At 46.2% G+C, this 19,810-nt stretch overlaps 1 protein-coding gene across 1 annotated transcript in view; it reads left to right on the forward strand.

Moving 5' to 3' along the window:
• The first annotated feature begins 16,161 nt into the window (after positions 1-16,161).
• The window catches only part of SLC6A5 (solute carrier family 6 member 5), a 55,083-nt gene continuing 51,434 nt past the window's right edge, over positions 16,162-19,810 (forward strand). The window contains exons 1-2 of the mRNA XM_007457630.1: positions 16,162-16,435; positions 17,835-18,371. Of these exons, the coding sequence (XP_007457692.1) occupies positions 16,433-16,435; positions 17,835-18,371 (540 nt within the window). The 5' untranslated portion in view covers positions 16,162-16,432. The remainder of the gene's footprint in view (positions 16,436-17,834; positions 18,372-19,810) is intronic.

The raw sequence follows: 19,810 nt of genomic DNA on the forward strand, positions 1-19,810 counted from the left end.
AGAAGAGAAAGGGGGAAAGAAAGAACGCACTTAATGAGATCTAAAAGGATGAAAATTGAATTTATTTACTATTCCCACATATTATTTTTCAGGAAAAATGGGAAAAGGACACAGGAATTTGATACTTTGGATAACACAATGCTAAAGCCACACAAGGGATATATTTTTTAATGTATTTAAAAATATTTGTAGCCTCTGGATCAAAGACTTTAAACTACCTTTGTGGGAGGATGTCAGCTCCAGAGATCACTCCGTAACAGAGAAATAGCAACAACAATGACAATAATAATATTAACAACAGCTCACCTTGATTAAGGATTGTGCTAAGTACTTTATATATCATACTTCATTCACTCCCAGCAAACCGAGAGGTGGGTTCCATTATTACCTCATTTTTAAAAACGGAAACTAAAGAGAGGTTAGGTCATGGAGCTAATACATGGAGAGGCTAAGACCTCAGACTAGGTCTGATTCCAAAGCCTACAATCTCAACCAGCCTGGGAAGGTTTTCTGGACCCACCACAAAACAACCTACATTTTGTCAGGGGTCTCCCATTCAAGTTCTTATGATTTGAGAAGCCTGGTTTTGATCAAAAGGATAACCAAAGAGCGTAGGCAGGGGGTAAAAAGTACAGCTGGCACATATGCTTTGCTTGCTCCAGAAGTATTTTTAAAGACTACGTAATTAGGCAGGTATTTTTAATTTGCAAAAACAACCAAATCCCCCATACCTTTCCAGGAGCCCCTGTAAATGCAGAGAACCTCTGTGGAGGTAGACGGTGCAGTCAGACTGCCGGGAACATCACCCTCATCTGCCTCTCACTAGCTGTATGATCGTCTGCAGGTTCTGCACCTCCTTTTTCTTATCTGTAAAGTGAATATAATAATAGCATCTGCCTCAAGTCCTCCAATCCACAGAATCATCCACAAGCCTTGAAACCTAATGGAATTTGCCCGTTGGGTTTTGAAATTTTGCAAGGGTGACCTCTTTCTTCTTTACATTTTCTCCCTTTGGTATGGGAATGTCTGTATTGCCCATCCCACCATTGTATTCTGGAAGCAGATAACTGGTTTAATAATTTCATAGGTTCACAGGTAGAGGGGAATTTTGGCCTAGGATGTTATCCTACCTGAGTCTCACCCCTACTTGATTTAGATGATTTAAATGATGAGATTTGGGATTTTTGAGCTGATGATATTTAGATGAGATTTTTGGACAGGTTGATGCTTTAATGGGTTGAAATTTGGGGGACTGTAGGGATGGGGTGAATGTATTTTGCCTGTGGGAGAGAAATGAATCTTTGGGGCCCAGAGGACAGGTAACAATAGGCTGAATAATGCTCCCCTACAAAAGATATCCCTGTCCCAGTTCCTGTAACCTATGAATGTTATCATATGATGAGAGAGAAAGAGAAAGAGAGAGCTTTGCCGATGTGATTAGGAATTTTGAGATGGTGAGATTATCCTGGATTATCCAGGTGGGACCTAAATGCCTTTTGTTTGTTTGTTTTTGTTAGTATTATCATTATTATGGGCATTGGAAAGCTTTCAGGAAATAGAACTTTGCAAGGGTCCTTCAGTAGGGGTCTATGGATGTTCTGGAGTAAATTATAAATTCCCAGAATTTGTGTGTGAAATTTGGTGTGTATGTGCATCTAGTTAGTTGTTTATTTGTTTCCCAGGACGGCAGTAACACAGTATCGCAGGCTGGGTGGACGAATCTGTTCTAAGCCTCCCTCTGGCCTGTGGATGGCTGTCTTCTTTACGTCTCTCACAGCATTGTCCCTCTATGTGTGTCTGTCTACGTGTCCAATTTCTCCTTTTTTTTAAAAAAAGAGATTCATTTATTATTTATTTTATTTTTGGCTGTGTGGGGTCTTAGTTGCGGCACGCGGGATCTTTCATTGAGGTGAGCGGGCTTCTCTCTAGTTGTAGTGTGCGAGTTTTCTCTTCTCTAGTTGTGGCATGCGGGCTCCAGGGTGCGTGGGCTCTGTAGTTGTGACACATGGGTTCCAGAGCGCGAGGGCTCTGTAGTTTGAGGCACGCGGGCTCTAGTTGAGGCACGCAAGCTCAGTAGTTGTGGCGCACAGGCTTAGTTGCCCCACGGCATGTGGGATCTTAGTTTCCTGACCAGGGATCGAACCCTTGCCCCCTGCACTGCAAAGTGGACTCTTTACCCCTGGACCACCAGGGAAGTCCCCAATTTCTCCTTTTTATAAGGACACAGGTCATATTGGACTAGGGCCACCCTCATTTTAACTTGATCGTCTCTGTTAAAGACTCTGTCTCCAAGTAAGACCACATTCTGAGGTACTGAGGCTTAGGAGTCCAACATATTTGGTGGGGTGGGGAGTGTAACGATGTGGATGTTTCCAGAGCTTTCATCAGATCTCAAAGCATCCAGTACACACATTCATGCTTGCACAGGCACACATGCTCACAAAGATTAAAATCCTCAGAAAGGATGAAAGTCCAGAGAGTGGGCAGCAGGTAGTCAATGGTGGTGGGGAAAGGCTTCCAGGCCCTTGGATTCTCATCTCAGTAGGCAGATGCCAGCTTTGCTAAGCAACATTAAACCATGTTTTGAAGTAGGAAGCTTATTTGAAGGCAGTGCATGGAGTGGAGGAAGCACAGGCTGTAGAATGAGTCCAATCTGCCTTGACATCACATAGGCTGTGTTGCTTCAGGGAACTCACTCAACCTCTCTGAGACTGTTTCTTGGTCTAAAAAATACCATGTACCCTAAGGCTGTGGATATAAAATACCAAACTCAGAGTCTGGATCCTAGCAAACATGCAAAGACCCGTTATCATTATGGGTGGGGTACAACTAATGAACAAATATGCTGCTCTGCCTCTGGAAGCCTAGCTCAACAGCAGCACAGAATAAAGGAGTAGTGGTGGTGACTCACGCTCTGCTTTCAATCTGAGACAGACCATGCTTGCCTCGTGTATGTGACTTTGGCAGGCTGGGCTGACAGATATGGCTTTCAAAAAAATGGCTCATTGGTCTTCCAGTAAGTCAAGGAGGCAAGGAATCCTTTAGTCGGTTGCATGGGCACTGCCTCAGTTTGACAAAAGACTTTTGCTCCCACCTGGGGCAGGCTCAGGTTGATGTTGTATGGAATGTCCAGTGTGTTAGTTAGGGTAAAGTCTGAGCTGCTGTAACAAACAGCCCCAAATGTCATCAGCTTAAACCAGATAAGAACTTATTTGTCTTAATGTCATAGCAGAGAGATAAGAGGTACTAGGTTGATAGACTGCCTCGCCATTCTTAACACGTGGCTCTTCCTTGTAGGTACAAAGTGGTGGCTCTTCATCTCTTAACTAGCAGGGAGGGAGACCATATGCTCAAGATTTTAAGAGAAGACCCTGAGGTCACACATCATTAGCTTATGTCCTATTTGGCCAGAAGTTAGTGACAAGGGCTCATCGAGCTGTAAGAAAGGCTTGGATGCATCATCGTTAACTGGGTTGCCATGTGCCCAGCTAAACTTAATTATTATGGGAAAAGAAGAGAACTAAGAGTGGGGACTACAGCTAGCAGATTGCCTTATCTGGCTCATGGCATCTTTTTCTCATTCTGGGACTGTCCCTTCCTTAGGTAAGTGACCTTGATTTTGCTCCTCGTTAAGAAACACCCTCCTCCTGCAACACACACACACACACACCCCTGTATGATTCAGCCCAGATATGTGGGTATCAGGCCCATGAATATTGGAATATAGAGGTTCAAGTTCCCGTGATTGCATGGTATTTTACAACCACCTAGCTCTCTCCATTCCATTATCTTATTTGATCTTCACCTCAGCTTTGAGAGTTAGGCACAGCAAGATTTATTATCTCCTTACAACTACAGAAAGTGAGTCTCAGAGAAGCTAGTAATTTATCCAAGGCTGCATAATTCACTGGTTCTAGACTCAAGGCATCTGATACCTAATTTAGAGCATATCCATCTACAGCCAGGGAAAAAGATGGGAAATTGGAACTCAATTCAATTGGAACAAATTCATTCATTCTTATTAGTGATTCTAGGGGAGTGATGATTGAAAGTAGTTGAAAAACAAGAGAGAAAGTTTACCTTTCTCAGACATCTTTACACCTCCTGATACCTCTCTTCTGACAGCTCCCAGGTCCAGAATCATCATGTTCTCTTCTGGCAGCATAAATTTGTCTACTGTTGGGGGCCTCCACTACGATAGCTTATGGTACAACACTGTCTATCCACTCCTATCTTTGATAACTAGGGTTTTCCTTTAAGGATACTTCATGTGTCAACTAGGTGTAAGGAGGAAAGCCATATAATAAAGTTTACACCAGGATATAAATGTGTAATTAGTTGTTCTACAAACATGTGAAATTTTAAAAAAACTTGGTTATGATACTAAATGGACTTAGAATTGGTGGAATTTCAGGGGCGTTGGTGGCCAAGTAAAGATGGTTGAGTTTGGGAGGTTCTTTTGACATAAGGCCCCAAATCTTTGCCTGGCAGGAAAGTCTGCCTTAAAATAAGGTTAAGGGATCACAGCAACACATTATCATTAATTAAGCACCTACTATGTCTCTGGCTCTCTCCTGGGCATATTACCTGCATGACCTAATTCGAGTCTTATAACAATGCTGTCAGTAAGGTGTGATGGTCCTTATTTTACAGACGATAAGAGTAAGAGCTGCTACTTTGTTTAACATTTACTACGTGTAAGTTAAGACATGAGGTTTTGTAAGATTAAATACATTGACCAAGGTCAAATACCTAGTAATAAGAATTAGAATTCAAACCTCAAGCCCTATGACTCCAAAATTGGTACTCCTTTTAACATTGCTTCCTCTGATGCCTGCAGTTCTACCACTAACACTTTTTCCTCTGGGAAGAGAGGCTACCAGGGATTTCGTATATTCATCTTCCCAGTCCACTTTTTTTTTTTTAATTTGGTTGTGCCAGGTTTTAGTTGTGGCAGGCGGGCTCCTTAGTTGTGGCTCGCCTGCTCCTTAGTTGTGGCGTGTGTGCTTCTTAGTTGCTGCCTGCAGGCTCCTTAGTTGCAGCTTGCAAGCTTCTTAGTTGTGACTCACCAGCTCCTTAGTTGGGGCACGTGTGCTCCTTAGTTGCGGCTGGCGGTCTCCTTAGTTGCGGCATGTGAACTCTTAGTTGTGGCATGCATGTGGGATCTAGTTCCCCGACCAGGGATTGAACCTGGGCCCCCTGAATTGGGAGCTCGAAGTCTTAACCACTGCACCACCAGAGAAGTCCCCCCAGTCCACTTTTAATCAAATAATTTAGCACAAAAAATTTTAAATATATTGACTGATATATTTGATATATTTCTACAATATATTCATATGAAGTGTTCACTATATATTCAAGTGATTACATATTATTAAGAAAAAAGTGTAAGTATGCATAGATGGCATGTTTCCAGTTTGGAAGGAAAAATGTATAAATAGATATAATCTGGGGCTTTCCTGGTGGCACAGTGGTTAAGAATCCGCCAGCCAATACAGGAGACACGGGTTCGAGCCCTGGTCTGGGAAGCTCTCACATGCTGCAGAGCAACTAAGCCCATGCGCCACAACTACTGAGCCCACGCACCACAGCTACTGAGCCCGCACACCTAGAGCCCGTGCTCCGCAACAGGAGAAGCCACCGCAATGAGAAGCCTACGCACCGCAACAAAGAGTAGCCCCCGCTCGCCACAACTAGAGAAACCCTGCGTGCAGCAATGAAGACCCAATGCAGCCAAAAATAAATAAATAAAATTTTAAAAATGGATATAATCTGGAAGGATATTTACCAAAACATTCAATGGTTATAACCCTATAACAGAATTAAAGTTTGGAAGTGAATATCTTTTATAATTATGATGATGATGATGTCCATCATCTCTGCTGCATATATTCTGATATCTGTAATTGACTACCTCCCCCTTTGCTTTGGGAAATTTCTTCCCCCTCCACGTGCTTTGGATGGAGCTTCCACTCACAGCACGCTGCCCCACTGTGCCTAAGAAATGGACTCAAGCCTGGACCAATCAGTGTCCTGTGTGATTGGTCTCAGTGGGGAACAAGCTAAGGTGACGTGTTTTTTTTGTTTTGTTTTTTTTGTTTTTTTAATTTATTTTTGGCTGTGTTGGGTCTTCCTTGCTGTGCGTGGGCTTTCTCTAGTTGCCGCGAGCAGGGGCTGCTCTTCATTGTGGTGTGCGGGCTTCTCATTGCGGTGGCTTCTCTTGCTGCGGAGCACGGCCTCTAGGCGCACAGGCTTCAGTAGTTGTGGCGCACGGGCTTAGTTGCTCCGCGGCATGTGGGATCTTCCCTAGACCAGGGCTCGAACCTGTGTCCCCTGCATTGGCAGGCGGATTCTTTTCCACTGCGCCACCAGGGAAGTCCCTAAGGTGACGTTTTGATGCCCCATCCACACTGCTTTGTCCCACCTGAGTCTGCCGGCAGTAGTGCTGGAGAATTTCTGGGGTACTGACAGCTTCCCACCTCAGACATCCATGTCTCTCTGTTTCTCTACCTGAGAGTTTTTCCCAGTGCTATAGAAACTTGCCCAGCCCAAGGGCAGAGTGCTCACAAGAGCTGGGGATTAACACCCTCAGGGATCATCCTCAGCCAATTAGGGATGGGAGTCTGTGGACAGATCACCTCCTGGCTTCCCTGTCCCCTGGTGGGAGAATTCTGACTTGTGTTCCACGCGTTGCCTCTGAGGGACCCGGCAGGCCTGAACTCCAGCTGCCCACAGTGGAATCTCACTCACTAACACTGTGTTGACTGTTCTCCTGTCTGTTGAGCTTTCCTTGCTCCCTCACCTGTTTTCCCTGGTACCCTTTCCCAAATACTCTACCTGCATCAAAGGCCTTGTCTCAGGGTCTGGCCCTTTCCCCAAACTTCCCAAACTCAGGTAGAGATGTAGCTATCTCTTTCCGCTTGGATGATAATCCATGAGCATTAAACCCAGAATTCTGGTGGCATCACTTCTACAACATGAGAGTCTGAAAACATGAGACAGATGGACCAACAGAGTCCAAGACTCAGAGAGAGGGTCCTCATGCTGTGGGCATCCTGGGATCCAGCCCACCTTGAGGTCAGCTCCCCTCTGACCCTGATCTAGCCATTACTTGTTACCTTGAGCTTCAGCTAGTGTTGAATTGGGTTTTTCTGTCCCTTGCAAGCAAAAGAGTCCTGGTAGGATGATGTTTCTTTTCTTTTTTTTGCTTATGTTTTTCTCTAATGTAATATACAGAAACTTTTTAATGCAAAAAATATGGCAGAATAGGGCAGCTCCCTGGTGGTGCAGTGGTTAGGATTCTGCTCTTTCACTGCTGTGGCCCGGGTTCAATCCCTGGTCAGGGAACTGAGATCCTGCAAACTGTATGGTGCAGGGGGGGAAGAAAGGCAGAATGACATTCTAAAGGGGAAAAAAAAAACCCACTGGAAATGTCATTGACATTGTCACATAAATAACGCATGTGGGTGCACAGTTCACCTTCCTCTCTTAGTATCAGTGAAACCAGGCCTTCCTGAAACAATGGATTCATTGAACCATGAGTCTCCACAGGCAATCACACTCCCCAAATGCTCCCACGGTGCTGAATGGCAGAGGGTGTTTCCTTTGTCAGCTCTACCAATCACCCCGACTCTTAGAATGATTTGGATGTGGCTTCTCATTTGGCCCCAAAGCTGTGCCCAAGTTAATGACTTGGAAAAACATGTCATCATCCATGTAATCTGCAGAAACCAGAGAGAGCCCTGAATCACACATTTCCACTGCAGAGGAAGCATTCACAAATCCTGCACATTTTAACAATGTTTATATTATTTCTCACAACTATTTAGTTAAATGCTGTATAAACAGATGGGCTTATTTGTTTGGTCCTAATAGTTATAAAATTTGAATATTGTGCATATTGACAATTACAAATATTTGTATTTGCCAAGTAATATTCTTTCCATTTAAAAATTCCTTTATTCTAAAAAGAAAGCTGGTTTAGTCTTTATAGAAACGTACTATGGCTTTATGTTTCCATGGCTTTTCTATAACCAGAGGTATTCACAGATTGCTGGGTATCACTGGGAAGAGGAATGGAAATAAACCACAGAACACTGTCACCCTGTACTCGGAGCTTGGTTACATCTTCATACACAGCTCCATGTCTATGTCTTGAGGCAAACATCAACAAAACAAAACTGGTGCAAATAAGATGGCTCTAATTCTCAAAAATGTGCAATTCCTTTAAACTATAATTCCATGTTTAGGAATTTGCACTAAGAATCCAAATTAGAGATGTGAGCAAAGATATATATATAGATATATATGTAATGCAGTAGTATTTATAATAAATATTGGAAACAATTCAAATGTAAAATAATTATTAAATTGTGGTGTATTCATGTCATGAAAATCTGTGCAACAATTAAAAACAATAATGTAGAGTCCATGGCAGTGGGGCAGAGCTATATCAACAATATAAGTGAAAAAAAGGCAGATTACAAAAGACTATGGGGACTTCCCTGGTGGCGCAGTGGTTAAGAATCTGCCTGCCAATGCAGGGGACGTGGGTTCGAGCCCTGGTCTGGGAAGATCCCACATGCCGTGGAGCAACTAAGCCCGTGTGCCACAACTACTGAGCCCGCGTGCCATAGCTACTGAAGCCTGTGTGCCTAGAGCCTGTGCTCCACAAGAGAAGCCACCACAATGAGAAGCCTGCGCACCACAATGAAGAGTAGACCCCGCTCTCCACAACTAGAGAAAGCCCGTGGGCAGCAACGAAGACCCAAGGTAGCCAAAAATAAATTTTAAAAAAAGACTATGAACAGCATGATCTCAATTTTATAAAAACAAAAACCATACCTTTATACACATGAAAGGCTAGAAGGTCTTACACCAAAATATTAATAGGATATATTTTGGGGTGTTGGAAATATATAATTGTATGTTCTTCTTTGGGCTTTTCCAAATTTTCTGTAATGAGCATGTATTACCTTTATAATCAGAAAAACAAAATAAAAAAGAATAAAAAGACAGAGTAATGTGATTTAGAGCATGCAGTAAGGTGACATAAGAAACCAAGAGGTTATTCTATGACTTTTAAGTCACTCATTCAAAAATACTAAGGGCCTACTGTATGTCAGTACAAGTAGAAATACAGAGGCTTTAAAAATATCAAGCTCTTCTGCCTTTGAAGGCTTCATAATTTAGAACAGCACTGTCCAATAGAATGTTCTGGAATGATGTAAATGTTCAGTGCAAGTAGCTATTGGGTAGTTAGTATGACTGAGGTATGGAATCTTACATTTAATTTTAATTAATTTAATTGTATGTAGCCGCATGTGGCTAGTGGCTTCTATAGAAGAAAAGGCACACTTGGAAATAATTATAATACACTAGTGCTAGAGAAGCACGGAGCGTGGAGATATTAACTCTGTTCGGAAAAAGCCTCTGAGAGGAGATATTTGGGCAATGAGTCTAAAGGTGTAGTTAGGAATTCACTCTGTAGGGGGGAGAATTTCAGGCAAAGTATACTGCAGATGCAAAGGCAGAGTCATGACTGTGCCCGGCATTTTTAAGAAAGACAGAAAACAAAAAGCAAAGCAAACAAAAAAGGATACCAGAAAAAGCTCAGAAAACAGAAAAGGACACCAGAAAAAGCTCATGACCCACCAAGAAAGATGAGGAGAATGAAATTTGGCCAACAAATCCAGCAATATTAAGCTCTGCAGTGGAATGCAAACCCTAAGAGATTATTTTTAAACATATCATGGGTCATTTCTAAGCTCTCATGGCTCTAATGGTGACATCCCGGGGGCAACTACCATCATGATCAATGAACTCTGGGTTGTCTATCAAAGATAGTAGACTGAGCTGGACTCTTCCAGGTCATTGTTTGATATGATCTCATGCTGTATTGAATGCTGTAGATTACTAGAGCTAACAGTACCAAATTTGGTGCCAATGTCCATGGCCCCCTAAGCCCAATTTACAAGGGCACCACCAAATGACAAAATCATAAGGCCCAGAAACCTATCTATGCTGCCTGGCAGCTCCCACTCATGTAAAAGATCTCGAATTTTCAGTGTCCCACTTTCTGGACCACTGTCCTCACCATTGTGTCTTTCTGTACCTTGCTCAGATTTGACTCAATAGCCTTGAGTTAACTCCATCAACTGCCTATACAGTAAAGCTTCCCAACATCTATTCTGCTCTACTTGTGAGAATTCCTGCTAGGTTTGCATGACATAGAACTCAAATTTTTTCCTCCACTAACTAGGACAGCAACAGAAGGCCAAGGGAAACAGGGACATTCAAGAAAAAAAAAAAGACTCTTCTTTACTAACATTTAATAAAATGTCAATTCTCTTGTACCCCATGTATTAGAAATCTTCTATTTCTAATAATGAATATATTTGGGACATGATCTCTCTTTCAAGGATGGTTTCCCCAACTTTGGGTTTGGGAACTTTGAGCAGAAGACTTAAACTTGGAAAGTGATTACTAGGTCGTTTTACCAAACATATGCAACCATTAAAGCAGGGCTACCAAAAGAATGATTTAAAAAAGGGGGCTGGGGAGCAAGGGAAAGAAGTGAATATGTTGTTGGTCAGAAAAGGATCAATGTTGTCATTATGGAAAAAGTAGAAATCAGAAAAAATTTCAGTTTAGTGTTGTTTTAGTTTAAATTATTTTATAGTTTAATGGACATTGCAAGGATGGGGTGGGGGGAGCAGAACATCATCATATTTTCCAAAACTATGTTCTCTAAAGGTTTTCATTAGGCCCTGGTTCCAGCTCAGCAGAGCTAGGAGGCAGAAACAGCAGGACTTTAGGAAGGAGGATTAGCCAAATATCGGTAGCTCGGATCCTTAATTAACTGAATTCATTTTTCTGAGTTCTGCTCCTCAGAGAAAGACAGTCAAATAGATGTAGGCTTAATACTTCCTAATGAAAGTAGCTCGTTTGGTGACTATCCTCATTAATTAAAGCAGTAGGTTCTAGTACTGAATTTATTTTTCTTTTAAAAATTGTTTATATACTTTTTAACATAAATTTATACATATGACAATCAAAACCATTTTTAAAACATCTTTATTGGAGTATAATTGCTTTACAATGGTGTGTCAGTTTCTGCTATATAACACAGTGAATCAGCTATACATATACATATATCCCCATATCTCCTCCCTCTTGCGTCTCCCTCCCACCCTCCCTATCCCACCCCTGTAGGTGGTCACAAAGCACGGAGCTGATCTCCCTCTGCTGTGCGGCTGCTTTCCACTAGCTAGCTATTTTACATTTGGTAGTGTATATATGTCCATGCCACTCTCTCACTTCATCCCAGCTTCCCCTTCCCCTTCCCTGTGTCCTCAAGTCCATTCTCTACGTCTGCGTCTTTATTCCTGTCGTGCCCCTAGGTTCTTCAGAACCATTTAAAACACTTTTTTTTTTTATTACAGTACAGCCTTTTCCTTCTCTTTTCCTTTTTTCCTCTCTCCTCTCCACTCACATCAATGCCCGTGCTGCCCACCAGTAATCCTACATACTACCCAGTATGTATGCTGGAAAACACACACACACAAACACACATACACACACACAAACACACATACACACACGCAGGAATGATATTATATACACTTTAGTGCATCTGCTGTTCTCATTCAATACCTCGTGAGTATCTGTCCAAGCCAACTGTATGGCTCTAAACCATTCTTTTTAAGGCTACAAAATCATTTCATGCTTTAGACGTACTATTGATCTAATGTGGATATTTTTTTCCCCTAGGCTTCATTTATCAACTGTGATATAATAAGCATTCTTGCACTGTACTGTTGTTTCTTTGGGATAGATTTCTAAGAGTGAGGTTGCTGCATCAAAAAATAGTGTAGTTGCTCTTTTTTTCTCTCTCCTTTTAAAAAAGATTATGCTAGATGTTCTTATTTTGCAAGTGACCTTGAGCACTCACTTCTCTTCCCTGGACCTCTGTTTTCTCACTGTAAAGCAAGTGTGTGGGACTATAGATGACCTTGAATGTCCTTTGCAGCTTGTTTTAAACTTCTCTGCATCTGCACTTATGCCCACTGCTCTGTTTTGCTGCAGTGAAGTGAAAATCATCACTGCTGCTGACTCAAGAACAAGCGTCCTGCCTGTCTGAGTCTCAAGATTTTGGACCTACATTTTGCACACAGACTAGTTACTTAGCTGAACCACTGATTTCCAAGTACAAACTCTTCTGAAATGCTACAGTGAGGGAAGATTTCCCTGATTACTTTGTGTTTCCTTGACACCCGCGGTTCAAATGAGAGCTGGACAGTGAAGCTGATTGCAGAGTTCTAAGGTTCTGCTGTGTACGTTTAGATTTACCTTCATCTAAACAGGACACACTCCTAGCAGCCTCTTTGATTACTTTTTCAGGATGCTCCCAATTTTAATGAGGATAAATACTTGATTATTGCGTGACCACACCACTGAATGAGGAGGGAAAATGTTGCACAATGGTTATCTACTTTGTCAGGCTTTCTATTCTGTGCATGTCTACCCATAGTAAAGCTTCTGGACCAAGGAGAAAGAACTGTTTTATTTGCTAAATCTAAGGGGCTTCAAACAGATAATTCTTGCAGTCTGAATAATAACAATTGCTTATTGCAAGAATACCACGCGGCTGGCCTCAGTGTAGGCACTTCACACGCATACTCTCATTTAATCCACAAACAACCCTTGAGGGAGGTTATACATATTCTTATTATCCTCATTTTACAGATTGAGAATTTCCCCGCAAGGTCACAGAGCGAGGAGGTGGTGTAGTCTGTCTGCAGAGCCCACATTCTTAACACAGAACAACACTGCAGTGGAATCCGGCAGTAGCAGGCAAGTGGGACAAAAATACTGCATGGCTTCTTGACTATCTTATCAATGTCACCTGAAACCCACACTGAGCACCCCGCAGCCATCCTCTATAGAAGTTTTAGATGTTTATGGCTCCCATAGCAAAATCTGAACACAGATACAGACTGTGGACCAGAGTCAACACAGACCGTGGGCTCAAACTCTGGCTCTGCCCTCTGACCTCAAGCAAGTCTCCTCGCCTTTCTGTCAAATCGGCCAGGCAGCTGTTTCTCACCTGCTGCCCTGAGGACGAGAGGAAGCTGGCACCACAAGCGGCAGGCTAACACCAGAGCCAGGGCCAGGGCTTGTAAAACGCCGTTTCCTCTCCATTTCTCTCCTCCTCTAGTGCGGAGGAGGGCAGCATCTTGAAGGCAAAAGGCTGCCCTCCAAGCCCTCTCCTGCCTGGGTTCCAGTTTGCCCCCTGTGTCTTGGCACAAACACTGGCGTCAGGGCTGCCACGGGATGGCCTCCTTTTCAGTAGACTCCCCCTGCCCCCCATTCTGCTGGGTGGACAGGGGGCTTCAAAAATAGCTATTTATTTGCTTAACTGCGGGGCGGGGGGAGCAGAGTGATCAAGGGCAAAATCAATTACTATTTTTCATCTTTGACAAAGTAATTAAGGCCATAGCGACTGGCTAATTCCGACCGAATGGCTGCTCAGTGATGGATGCGGATTTACGGCCTGCTTGGCGGCGGTGCTCAGAGGCAGATTATCACTCCAAACAGGCGGCGGCGTAGGGCGTGGGTGGAGGCCCGCAACCGCAGGACTTGAGCCTTTTCTTCTTGTTTTTCTAAATACTGCGGCTCACTCCTCGGCGCTTCCCGAGCGCTGACACCCAACGGGGCGCAAGGCCGCCCCTGGCCTCCTGCCCCCGCACGCTCTCTCTTGCCTTCGCCCCCTACCCGGCTGCCAGGCTGGTGCCCGCCACTCCGCATCCGCGTTGGCTTCAGAACAACCCCTCTAGGTCTCCCCGCTCCGCACTCTCCCTCCCCTCTCCACGCGGCCCCTCCTCTACAGAACCTTGCGGCTGGAAGTGGGGGGAAGGTGGGAAGCCAAAGCAGTGCCTCCGCCAACCGCCTGCAGCCTGCGCGTCAACCGCCTTTGAAGGACCTGACGCACGTCGGGCCCCAGGAGGGAACCGAGTGCGCACTTGGCGAGGGAGGACCTGCGGGAGAAACGTCAGACCCGGGGGACTGACCCGGGGCGCGGGGCGGCGAGGACAGCAGTACTCCACCACCTCTGCGCACTCCTTCTCGCTCCAGCCCGGGCAGGGACGTCAGTGCGCCCCGGAGCATCGGTGCGCTGGCTGGACGCTCCGCTGGCTGCGGGCACTTGGCGCGGGCGGCTCAAATGCAAATTGCGAAAACTGACTTTCGAAGTCGTGACGCCCTCTTGGAAGTCGGCCCAGGGCCCGCCGAGGGAGGCCTACTCTGACCTAGGGGTGCGCCTCCTGGCGCGGAAGTCGGGGGGCTGCCAGGCCTGCCCTTTACAGTTCTCGCATCCTGGTTTGGCTCCTTGGAAACTGGGGACTGTTTCCGAAGAAGCGCCCAGCAGAGCCCCTCGGCTTTCCCCGTGGCTGCCAGAGTCCAGGGTGTTTTCGAGCGCCCACCAGGGCCGAAGCAAGCGCCCCTGTGGGATTCCTGGCCCCGCCTTCTCTCCTGACCTCCCCCAGCGAGAGCCCCCCAAAGTCCCACCCCATCTCCCTTCCTCCCCGCTCCCGACCTCGCTGGGTTTGCCTTAGAGCGGTCCTTCAGGGAGAACGCGATCGGCCCCCAGACGGCCCTGTGGGAGGGTTTGGGAGATTCTCCAGGGTTCGAACGCGACTTTCTGAGCCTCAGTTTCTCCAGCTTTCAAACTGGGAGTTTCTCAAAGGTTGTTGTTAAGGCTAGATGGGGTAATTCATGGAAAGCCCTTGCACGATTGTTCAATATTGAGAGCTTAATAAATATTAAATCAAAGCGACAATAAAAAGCGTCCTGAAGCCCTCAAGGAAGCTCACAAGGAAGGTCTCTTCAGGGAACCTGTCCTCCTTCCATAATCATGCAGACCGTGGGTCCCTAGCCGGCTGCCCCCGGAGGGGCCAGGGGGCAGAGTCAGTGAGCTGAGGCATCCGCGTGCGTTCGCGCGGCTCGGAAGGAGGCGGGAGGGGCCCGGCAGTAGTGCTCTGGGCGCCCACCGCAATCTGCCGCCGCAGCCTCGCCTGCTGCCGCCGCAGCATTGCCCTCCCGCCGCGTGGGGACGGCCCAGTCGAGTGTGACGGAGCCGACCCCGAGGCAGTTGGCAAGGCTGCGGGCAGCAGGGAAGGGACAAAGTGCTTTCCGTAGCTCCCCATTTCTGAGGCCTGGAGTTGCCTGAAGGAGCCCGGCCAGAAAGGAAAGAAGGGAAGTGTTTTGAGACGAATCCCCTATTAGTCTCCAAACTACACCTATGTAAAGGTGTTTTCCCTTTCTAATGATTATAGCCATTGCTTTGTACCAGCAGGAAAGTCCATCTTTCTATCGCCACGGCCACCTCCACCCCAGCCACAGAGCAGTAGAACGTCCTCTGGTGGCATCTCGGAGGGCCAGCCCTACCGCCTGGTTGCAGCAGATGGTGATTTGGAGGGTCTATAACACCTTGTGCATCCAAATCATTCCTGGCTCTGGTGAATTTTTATTGAGAGGGCTAGGAAGAAAGAATGGGTTTCCTTTTACTTTGAAAGTGACCTAAGAACCAGGTCAGTGTTGGAAATAATTTCCTTTTTATTTATAATATTTTCAGAGGAGCTTAAAACATACAATGAGAATAGTGCTAATTTTACTCAGGGATTTCTCTTAATTGTGTTAATGGAGATAAAATAGAAATGCAAACACTAGACCTCAATTTTTAAGCAAAAACCTAGGATCTCTCCAACACTGGTTGGCTGGGAGGGTGGGCTGTGGGAATCTGAAGTCCCACATGCAAGGTTGGTACAGCCTTATAAACGCAGGAACCGTGTGTACAGCCATTGCAGAACTGTGTCTCTTCGTGAGACCCTCGATCTCTTTATAGTAATATTGCGGAATCCGCTGCCTGCAGGTTTGGAGAGGTGGCAACAGGATCTAGCCGAAGAGAAAGAGGGAAACATGACAGTGATTTAACTCCTTCCTCTGAGCTCACCTCAGCAGCCCAAAGCGCTCCTTTGGCGGCTGTGCCTCAGCTTGGGTGCAGTGGGACGTGTCCCTCCCATGTTTCCCTTAATTAGGAGGAGGCAAACTTCTATCATTCCCTCCCGCCTGCTTCGGTTTAGTAATCAGACCCACATGAGTCACGCCAAACACGCAGCCCCCTCCCGACCGAGTGACAACTGGCCAGCGTACTCTCGGCTGTTGTCCCTTTAAAACCCGAATCCAAGGAGGTAATGATTTATCAAACTTGTCTTATCAAGAAAATGTCAAACGAAGGGCACCTTGCTTTGCACTGACGCAAACCTGGCCTTTCCCAAGGAGATATAGAAAGCGCCTCTCTTGCTGGAGCCAAACCCAGTCCTGTCAATAGCTGGTTTCACTCTCTGCCTTCAATCTATTGCCTGTTTCAGACATGGTGAGTGTTTGCTTTTGTTCTTTTAAGAGGAGAGGGGGCTGCGAGGGTAGGAAGGGCAGATTCGTTTTGGATATTTCTTTTTGAAATGTTCTGTGCATTCTGGAAGGCGAAGGGAGCTCACCTTGTACTTGTGAGCATCACCTGGGGTCGGAAAGAGGTTTCCGAGGCTGTGGAGCCAAGAGGTTGGAGGTGTCTCCCAACCCCGCTCTTCTGGGAACTGTCCTTGGTGCTGAAAAGCCAGGTGCCAGTACTGAAGAGAGCCGCTGCGGGTCCTAGAGGCTATTGAGATAAGAATGCTGGCTAGAACTGAGATACTTAGATTTGGTGCAGATTAATTTAGATTTGGTGCAGATTAACGAGTTCTGATCTGTGCGTTTGTGAAAAAAGGTTAGACGAGAGGTGTGTGGTTGAGGTGAAGGTAATATGATTATTCTTACAGTATAATAGTAATTATTGGAACGAATATTTACAAAGCCCTGAAAGATAACACGAGGGGAGAAAGTGGGTGGAAAAAACACCGCTGGCAGTTATTTTCATTTGAACCTCAATTGGGAGAAAGCAAATGAAAACTAGTCGTGAGGTTTGGTTCCCAAGTCAGTGGAGGGGCATGGATATTAAACTCTTGTGAATAGTTATTCTTGGGGAGTGGATCAAAAAACTTCTCAGGTCCTTTTACATATCTGGGAATCTAGAAATGAATGTGGGTTGTGTAAGATAAATCCAGTTACTACCTTGTGTTTGAAATCTGGTTTATTACTGTTCTTGTGGGGTTGTTGTTACTGTTATTTTGGTCGTTATCCTTATTCTTGCTTTTGCTACCTGGCGGGCGGGGGTGGGTTTTGGAGCGCTGGGATTCGCACAACCAATTTGGCCTCAAACACTCGCAGGTGCCAGGGCATCAGCTTTTGTGGCCGCAGCTTGTTTATCGCTTATTAAAAAAAAAAAAAAAAAAAAAAGCAATGTGCATTGTTGAATGACAAAGGAAATGGGGCGGAAAATTAAAGAATCTTTCTACAATGGTGATGGGAACGTGGGCACCCTACAGTCGTGATGTGAAATCCAAAGAGGGCAGGGACCTCATGGCTGTAGGGTTATTTCCGCCCTCCACTTCTCCCGCCTCCAAAAAACATTTCTGCATCTTTTCTTAGTTCACCTTCTATCAGGGAGGAGGATATTAGTTTCTTTATGTCATCCAGTTATGCACAAGACGGACAGACTGAGAAATAATGATTACGGTTTTTCTTGGAGAAGGAAAAAAAAAATCCAGATTCCAGTTTGTTCCCTAGATATTATGTCTGGACCTGAGTTATGAACGTCTCTATATGTAGATACAGGTATTTTTAAAGCTGCCGTGACTTTTTTTTTTTTTTTTTGCAACAACTTCACATTATGTTTGCAGGATTGCGGTGCCCCCAAGGAAATGAATAAACAACCAGCCAACAGCCTGGAGGCGGCGGTGGCGCTGGGCCACCACGATGGCTCGTGCGCACCCAGGACGAGCCCGGAGCAGGGGCTTTCCGCGGCCGCCGCCGCGCCGCCGCCGCGTGTGCCAAGGTCCTCTTCCACCGGCGCCCAAACTTTCCATTTCCCCGACGCGCGAGCCTGCGAGGCCGAGCGGCCGGGAGTAGGGGCTTGCAAACTCGGTAGCCCGAGGGCGCCGGCGACCTCGGCGGCTCCGCGGGACTTGAGCGAGGCGCACGGCGCGCAGGCCGCCCCTCCTTCAGGGGGCGCCGGGCCAGGCAACGCGCTGCATTGTAAGTTTCCGGCCCTGCACGGCCCGGAGGGGGATGCGAACGTGAGCGTGGGCAAGGGCACCCTGGAGCGGAACAATACTCCGGCCGTAGGCTGGGTGAATATGAGCCAGAGCACCGTGGTGCTGGGCACGGATGGAATCACGTCCGTGCTCCCGGGCAGCGTGGCCACCTCTGCCGCCCAGGTAAGCAGGTCGCGCTAGAGCCGAGCCGCCTTCTGCTCCCCAGCCGCGCGAGAGGCGAGCCAGGCCGAAGCGGGTGCACGTGTGCTGATGGGGAGACCGGATGGCAGAGCCAGGTGATGGATGCGGGAGGCAGCTTTGGGGCTTCGGAAACTCGCACTGCGCTGGGGTCACTAGTTCAGGGCGCGAGGGCTGCAGCGAAGCTGCCAGAGGAATTGCGACCTCAGGACCTGCCGCTACCTGCCCCTTCCCAGCCTCAGTGGTAGCGGAAATCCAGGTGCAGACTCATTAAGCCGTTGAGGCATTTCGATTCTTACCCTTTTCTGCAGACAGGACTCCCCCTCTTGCTAATGACTGGGTCGTTTTTTTTTTTTTCCTAAACAATTCTTAATTTAAAAAAGGAGAAGAAAATACAGAGAAAAACCTGGGAGAATAATCACTTAAGTCCTGTAGGCTTTGCACTGAGAATTACATTTATCACATGAGAGCTCATTTGATGAGAGGTGGCTTACATGAGGCCAGTGCTGAAGTTTAAGCCTCAGAGCCTATATTTTCCAAAACCTGGTACCTAATTTTGTATATATATATATTTTTTCTTAGAGTACCTCTCTCAATTGTATGAGCCTCAGGCCCCCAAAACCTGGATTCACCTGTACATTTGATCCTTTACGCTCAACCAGAGGCATGAAAAGCCCACAAAGCAAATCCCAGTCCTGAGTTAGGGATGAGGCAGCTATTCCTGGTGGCCCCCCCTCCCATATGGACTTTTGTCTTCTTCCATCTCCCTCCAGTTTCTCTCCGTCCTTCCCTGATTTCTTTCCTCCCTCCCCTTTCACGCACTTCAGCTCTTCCTTTCCCGTTGCCTCTGCCTCTACTGCTCTCTCCTCTCTTCCCCTGGGCTCAAGGGCTAAGTGTGTGTAGCCAGTGGCGGGCTCTTGAACCAGAACGTCTGGCTGTGTGAGATCTAGGGTGTGTATAGCCCTTCTTAGTTACTCTAGTGTTTGTACACACACACACACACACACACACACACACACACACGCCCACACAGCAAGAGCTCGGCTGTTACAATAACTAGAAATGGACATAAACTTAGGCTTTCCCGCCCGCCCTTGTTTTTGGGGTCCACCTCTGGAGCGTTTGACTGTGTGCATTAACAGCCAGTGACAGCATGTGCCCAAGAGTGTGACCTCAGGTAGAGGCAGAAAATTTGTTCCGCATGCCTTGCTTAACCTCCGCACTGCGGCAAAAGGAGCTGGAATCCCCACCCTTCGTAGCCCCGGAAGAATTGAAGTGGGGGTGGTGGCTGGAGGTGGTCTGTGTGTGGGAGGAGTGTAGTGGGGTTATTAAAGATGTTCAGTATAGATCAAGCCCTGCCTTTGCCTGTTTTCAGCTCTGCCCATCTTTCTGATTCTCGCCTGACACCCACCTCGACCCTCCTC

Source organism: Lipotes vexillifer, unplaced genomic scaffold (genome assembly GCF_000442215.2).
Source record: "Lipotes vexillifer unplaced genomic scaffold, Lipotes_vexillifer_v1.1 scaffold505, whole genome shotgun sequence".
NCBI lineage: Eukaryota > Metazoa > Chordata > Mammalia > Artiodactyla > Lipotidae > Lipotes > Lipotes vexillifer.